The sequence below is a fragment of the Phoenix dactylifera genome, chromosome 14 (assembly GCF_009389715.1).
Source record: "Phoenix dactylifera cultivar Barhee BC4 chromosome 14, palm_55x_up_171113_PBpolish2nd_filt_p, whole genome shotgun sequence".
NCBI lineage: Eukaryota > Viridiplantae > Streptophyta > Magnoliopsida > Arecales > Arecaceae > Phoenix > Phoenix dactylifera.
Window position 1 is genome coordinate 10,058,813 of NC_052405.1, and position 7,305 is coordinate 10,066,117.

A 7,305-nucleotide genomic window follows, 5' to 3' on the forward strand; every position below is an offset into this window, starting at 1 on the left:
CAAAAAAAAAAAGCAGCAGTATAACTGATTTGGATAACTAGATCATGATAGTTCATGTGGACATTGACGGGTACAACATGGCATTTTTTGCTCCTCAACTTGCTAGGTTTTGGGAATTGGACTCGCCCCATTGTTGGGAGTTAATTTTCTAATGTTACATGACACACTAACTGGATATGAACCTATCAGAAAATTTGAAGATTTGGATTGTGCATGATCAAGTCCAATTCATAAATGGGTTGACACAATTTAATTTTCTAATAAAAGCTTTTGAGAAGCTTTTTTTTATTTTTTTTTTCATCTTGTAGAAGCATTTTAACATTTTGGGAAAAAAAATTTACTTGGTGTCCATTATAACGGTAACCAGTACTTCATTGATTTCAGAATTCCATACCCGTTACAGATTTTATACCGTATTTCTTTAGAGTTTTTACATAAATATCCTTCTAAAAATTTAAATTTGCATAAATATCTTCTTAAAATTTATATTTATTTCCGTACTCTCATAAAATACTATTTTAGTGCAAATGCTTTTTAACACCATTAATAGAAACCATATTTCTTTTAATAAAAAATAAAATAGAATTATGAAATTATTTTTCTGTTCTTCATCATGATCACTATCTTTTCACGCATCTACTTATTAAGGATATTTTAATAATTTAATTTAAAACTATTAATTTTTTAATGACGTTAGATGACGTAGGTGTGTGTGTATATATATATATATATATATATATATATATATATATATATTAAAAAAATAGAATAGCTAAATAAGTATTTTATAAAGATATACATGCAAATATTATGTTTAGATAAAATTTGATATTTGGAAGGATATTCTTGCAAAAAAATCTTATATTTATTTTTAGGATCCACAACCGCATCCGCATCCGCATCGAGGTTGATTTTGATTTTGAACCCGGATCCGGCCATTCCCTCTCTTGGCTCCCAAGTCCATTTTCCCAGCCACACGCCCAGTAGGCGGCAGCTGAACCCCAAATCCGGTGGAAATCCAATCCAAGGCCTGCTCCCAACCCTACCCTTCCTTCCCAGTTCCCACCTCTTCTCCGCTGCTCTCCTCTCTCTCAAAAGGTACGCTTAATTCCACCTCCTCCTCTCTTTACTCATTCTCTATCCTAGAACAACAATTCCAGCTCTTAGAATAGTAATCCCATCTCCTTTTCTATTTACTTATTCCCTCTTTAAACCCAATCCCCGCAGACAAAACCGTCGTCTCCCTCCGTCCCTCTTTCTCGATCCAAGAACTAGGGTTTGAGAATTGGAAAGAGGGAGAGACTCTCGAGCTCACGGACATAGCGGTTGTTTGACTCTACGCTAGGGTTTTCTCCGCAATCACGTAAATCTTAAAAAAAATTCCTTTTTAAGATTTTTTTAAATATAGAATTTTGATTCAGGTGGTTTTCATCTTCAAAACAGTTTCTTTAGGCCAAGAACATTATAATGAGTTATTTGCCATGACTAAGTTTTCAAAAGTTCGGGGCTTTCCTTATTTTGGAGTTTCTTTGGTCAGGTATTCTGCTTCAAAGAGTTCAAAACTGGAGAAAAAAGAGTTTTTTTTTTTTTGTGGCTTCCTTAGAAGAACAGAGTTGTGAACAATGCCGACGGCAATCCTTCCAGCAACCGTTGCAATCCCAAGGCTGGCCGATAGGTCGATGTCGTCCACTAGATTTTTGTCCGGTACCGAGCAATCCAGCTTCTGTTCCTTCCCTGTCAAGCCTGCCAGCCCCTTCTCGAGCCTCATTATTCGGATGGGCGGTGGCCCGCGGACGTACCCAGGCGGTGTGTCCAAGTGGCAGTGGAAGCGGATGCAGGCGAAGAAGGCAAAGCAGCTTCTGAAGGCCCGGCTATGCCGTGAACGCCAGCTGTATGAGATGAGGAAGCGCGCAGAGCTTAAGGCTGCCATCTCGGAGCTTGAGCGGCCATGGGAGGTTGTGGAGAGGGCGCCTCAGCTCTTCTCAGTGAGCGCCGATGAGCAGGTGAAGGCGTTGGCTGACCGGTTCCAGCGGGCTGGTGGATTTGATATGTGGAATGAGAAGGATGGCCCCCAGATATTTCAGGCACCCGATGGGTTACCATCCGCAAGGTTATTCCCGAAGGGAGTGGTTCACAGTGTGAAGCCTTATGGGATTGTCTCAGGCTCGAAGGAATCATTGGGAGAAGATGGCTCAAAAGGTGGAGAGGAGCTAAGGTTTGATGATTGGGTTGCAAGAGGAGGGGGTGGTGTCAGTAGGAGGAGATCGAGGAGGTCTTCTAATCGTAAAGGTGGAGCTGGGACAGAGACTATTGATGTTGAGGCCAGGGAGCTGGATGGAGGAAGTAGTCAAGTTGCTGAGAATATGCATCCAAGCTCAGGGAATTCAACTTTTGCAAGAAAATTTGGACGTGAGGATAGCAGTGCAGTGGCGGATCAGAGGGTCTTGAAGGAGAATGTTCTTAAGGGTTCTCTTGAAGATAAAGATGCTAATATTGAGCCAGATGGTATCTTGATAAGGCATAGCAATAGGAGGCAGCATGGAATTGAGGCTACTGACAAAGGAGAAAGTGGTAAGATGATGGGTATTGGAAGGAATACTAGCAGCAATAGAAGGTTCAAGGGAGGGAGAATTTCCTTGCGACCAACCACAGATTTATATTCTGAAGATGATAGCTACCGAATGAGAGATTCAAAGTACCAGAGGTAATGGTGTTCAGAGAAGTATATAACTGAAGAAAGCCTGATAGTTGATTTCTTGTTTTGAGAAGCTGAATCCTGAATTTTGTAGCAGAAAGTGAAGTCCTTTATGGGGAACTTAGAAAGGTGATTTTGTAATCTACTTGAAAGTGTATATATGAATACTTTGTTATTCATAATTCATAAGTTGCTCTAGTAAATTGATCTCTGGAGTATGTTTTAATATACTACTTTTGGAGATTTTCAGCTCTCATGCTCAAACAAGTCATAATTATTTGAACTGGTTTCTGGATGTTTATGGGATGCCTGAAATTGGACTTGTTAATGCAGAAAGGAATTTGTAAAATAGTCTAGTTTCATCCTTTTCCGTTCTTTTCCTTTTATTTTCAAACCCATATCAGGTTTCACATGAAGTGGAAGAAGGTGTTTTGTTTAATAAGGTGAAGCATGCAGTCGAGCAATTGCAAAATGATATGATACTAGGGTTTGATTTGTTTTTTCTCGAGTAAAAGAATGGAATCTACCCCAATTTCCCTTGTTTTTTTCGCATTTTCCTGTGGTTCTTTTTTTTTTTTGTAATACACCCTCTGCTCGATTAACCTTTCTTAGCATTTGAATTTGGTTCATTTTATGCTTCTTGCACTTTATTCTTGATTAGATACTAACTTGGGAATGGAAACTGTTGATAAACTTTACTATGGGACAACGAGAGATCACAACTTGTTGCGGTATTTTCCTTCGCCAATTATATGAGCAGGTTCTAATTGATGACTTGGAGACATGCTTAGGAGTTAAAAAGGACTTTATTGCTGACATCTCCTTAGCTTATTACATTAACATTTTATCGACTGTTAAGACATTTTTTTTTCAAAAAAATTTCCTTTAGTCTACGATACTTTAGGGAGAAATTATGCTAAATTATTTTGACTTCAGCCTTCTGAAAGTCAGAATATCAACATGGGAAATGGAGGCCCGACCAGATGCAAAACATCTGCAGTGTATATTTTAACTGACAAAATGTTCTGATTTGCTTATTTGTGACGCTTGTAGCTAAATTAATAAATGTAACTGATGGCAGAACTTTCTAGAAACCTATCACATGTGCATGCACATTGTTCGTCCATTACAAGATTTATCATGCATTACAAATTTATGCCATAGTTTCCAGTCAGTTAAAGCATGGTATATTTGATGTATAGTTTTTATGCCATTAATGTTCTTTGATTGTTTGTGCATCCATGTTCTATAAAAGAAGGCTTGTGCCTCTTTTCTGAGATCATGTTTAGTAATTTTTGCCACCAAACATGATAGGTAATATGTAGGAGATAGAGATGAGCTTAAAAACTCTTGCCGTGTCCTTAGAAACCCCTAAATCCAAAAGGTTGGGGGGGGGGCGGGGGGTTGAGGGGAGAATCCATCCACCGAGTTCATTGGTGAGTGCTACTCGTCCCTTTCAGTTTGCCGATATGTTTACAGTGGTGTTGCAGCGTATCTAGCCTGCCAAAATCCTTACGGGGAACACTACTCAGAAGAATGTCCACAACATGGTTTGCCGTACCGGTCCATACGGGCCGGTACGTACTGGTCCGGCTTGGGACCGGTACCGGATCAGCAAATCCTTACTGGGAGCACTATTCAGAAGAATGTCCACAGCATGGTCTGCCGTATCGATCCGTACCGGCCGGTACCGGATCAACGTGGAATTCGGTACCGGTAGCTTATCGTTGGAGAACCGGTATGGGACCGGTATGGGCCGGTACGGGATCGGTATGGAAATGGTACGTACCAGTCCGGGTTGCCACCGGTACGCCGACCGGTATCGGTACGCGGACCTTGGTCCACACATATGATATCTTTATAATATTGCTATTACGAATTATTCTTAATTTTCTTAGGTTGAATAAAAGGAATCATATGTAAAAGTATGTGGTCTCTTTAGATGCTTGGTTTAGGAAATATCTAGAGGCCTTGTAATCCTGAATCTCTCTTCAAGCAAGCAAGAGCAGAGGGTTCCACCTAGCTCGGTTGGTAAAGTCACTTTATATTGATACCAGTGACTTGAGTTTGAATCTTGCTCTCACCTGATTTCAGCTAGGCTTCCTCCTATAGGTTTTTATTTTCGTTTGTTTTTTTTGGGGGAAGGAGTCATCATGGTGGCTCCATAATTGCCAGTTATCTTCTGTTTCCATTGCTATTTATTTAGTGATTATTTAGTCTTCTTTTCCTGACAAAAGGTGTTGCACAATCAGAAGTCAAACACAAGAATGCTTTGTAGTCAGGATTATATTTTAGTAGAAAAATTATAATTCCATTATTATTTTTTTTGGGGTTTTGTTTCTCCTTTTTTCTTTCAACAGTGCATTGAATTTACATAGCTGGCAATACATGCAAGATATACAATAGTAATTAAAGGTAAATTCAGCTACTTTGGCTGCCATCAGCTGGTCTTCCATTTATTGGTGAGTTTGTAAGTTCTATTATATTGATTCAGTCGAGTTTCTGTTTATACTGTTGATATTTTTCCTCTTTTGATAGGATATTATTATGAAGCAATGACTTTTGCTTCCCCTCCTTTGGAGTACAGATTGAATCAAGAGCATTTCATGGGACTAAGGAAAATTTTGTGGCTGACCAGTGCCCATAGCGTATTTCTTTCCTCCTCATTCTGGTTGCAAACTTTTCAGAAGAATTGGTCTTTTAGTAGCTGGGAGAATGCACACTAAATACAATTTCTTTGTATTAGAATATGTATTTCTTCTTACTTAGTTCAATATCTTTATGCAATCGCATGCTGTTTTTTTGTTTATTTATTTGCTTTGTTCTTTCCTTTTTCCCATGTGTTTAAGAATTTAGAATATCTTATGTCATTCGCCATTCAAGTCTTCACCTGCCGCTTTAGGTCACAATATATTGCGATGGCGATAGCCGCTTCTGCCATTCCAAGTCTTTACCTGCTGGGACTTGGTCTAAAAAGTTAGGGAAAGTAATAGGCTGGGGTTTTGGAGGGCCTAAACCCCTCCTCTTTGACCTAATCTTCAGCGCACTGTCCACATTCTCTTCTCTCATCAACGTATATGGAACTCTAGATCCTCTGCAATGGAATTATCTTCAGATGATATCTTGGATGGTTTTAGACTTCAGCTTCTCAAATCTCAACCCAGTTTAACTTCAGTTTCTCAAAATCCAACCTAGTTTAGCTTCTCCGAAGTTCCTCTTCAAACATCTCTCTCTCCCTCGAGCTCATGCACGACCTAACAAAATTAAGTTTGGAGTTCAAAAATCATTCAGGATCCATGGAACATTTCTCTAGAGCATCATGGCACACTTCAATTGATTGGCTAGGAAAGTTCCATAGAAGATGCCTTGATGGCATTATGAGTAAACTGCTTGCCCGTTTAGAGGGCCTTTCAGCAGTTTCCATGCAATGCCCAAAGGGCACCTACCAATATGGCAGTATGTACAACAGATCAAGTGGCAGGCTAAAACATCAGCATGACAGAATTATCACAAGACATGGGGATAATGGATAATCTTTGTTCACACGCAGTAATGGCCTCTGCAAACACAACCATTTATAAAATGCTTCATGCTTCATGGACCAGCACCAGAGAGTAAAACTACAGAAAGCAAACACATTATGTTTCATAAAATTTGAATACAAAAACATGTTAAAGCAAACCAGTTATATGCATCTCTGGTTGGAAATTATGAGAGCTGATTCACATAAAATCCTCGGACGAGTACAAGGATCATGTGCCCTTAAAACTAGAATAAGAAGATAATGAAAAAGAAAAAGGCTAGAGGTCCCAGATTGCATTTCTTCACCACACCCTCACCTGCAGAAAAAAAACTAATATTCTTAAGATAAAAAGATTAACTCCATTAAAACATCAGAATGACAAAATACTGAACAATCACCGGCCAAAAAAAAAAAAAAACATGGAGCAAGTACCTTTAACTTCATGATGCAAGATATGAGAAGAAGGGATAATTTCCGAGAAATTTTAATAACTAACATTTACTTAATCTCTTAACTTTAGATAGTACTGGAATAAGAAGAAAAAATGTGCAAAGAAGTCAGAGGCCTAATAACATCAAGGTGATATGCAGACAGCAGCTATGCATAAAGCAAAATGGTAAAAGTAGAAATGTGTAGAAGTCCAAACCAGGAATAATGGGTTACCGTAATCCAGGAATCTTGCTGACATTTCAGAGAGTCTTCCTGCATCTACATGGGCTTGAGCTCGTGGATCCTTCTTAAACATTCATTTGTACATAAGACAGGCTTGCTGAATTTTTCTCACAATAGTGTACTATCTAATCCTTACAAAGTTGCCACAAATATTTGCCTTCTAACTAAATATTGATTCCTAATAAAAACTTAAAAGATCTTAAAGTCAAGAGCTTCATGTAGAGTATAACTACAAGAAGTCTATTTATCTCCTTAGTAATTTAAGACCTGAATGACATAGTCTGAAAGATCAATATCAGATAAAGAAAGAAAAAAATGATAACAAGAATCTCAAGCTCATTTTGGTGATAATGGAAGCTCACAAGCAGATTGACAGTGTGAATTGTGGGTGGGGTTTCTCCATCACTCCATTAGA

At 38.7% G+C, this 7,305-nt stretch overlaps 1 protein-coding gene across 3 annotated transcripts; it reads left to right on the top strand.

The window, feature by feature from the left end:
* Positions 1 to 1,060: 1,060 nt before the first annotated feature.
* Positions 1,061 to 5,504, top strand: LOC103720821 (probable DEAD-box ATP-dependent RNA helicase 48). Of its 3 annotated transcripts, none has more exons than XR_005514823.1 (2): positions 1,061 to 2,824; positions 5,234 to 5,504. XR_005514823.1 is itself a non-coding variant. In XM_039133615.1 (2 exons), the coding sequence occupies exon 2, from the start codon at positions 1,623 to 1,625 to the stop codon at positions 2,706 to 2,708; it is 1,086 nt and encodes a 361-aa protein (XP_038989543.1). In that variant the 5' UTR covers positions 1,061 to 1,363; positions 1,538 to 1,622; the 3' UTR covers positions 2,709 to 2,925. The 3 variants fall into 3 exon arrangements, 2 of the variants coding, with proteins under 2 accessions (XP_038989543.1, XP_038989544.1); XM_039133615.1 differs by lacking the exon at positions 5,234 to 5,504 and having other exon boundaries at positions 1,061 to 1,363; positions 1,538 to 2,925; XM_039133616.1 differs by lacking the exon at positions 5,234 to 5,504 and having other exon boundaries at positions 1,066 to 1,098; positions 1,228 to 2,925.
* The last annotated feature ends 1,801 nt before the right edge of the window (positions 5,505 to 7,305 follow it).

Coding starts and splice junctions, on each gene's coding strand:
- LOC103720821 (XM_039133615.1), top strand. CDS start 1,623: ATGCCGACGGCAATCCTTCCAGCAACCGTTGCAATCCCAAGGCTGGCC.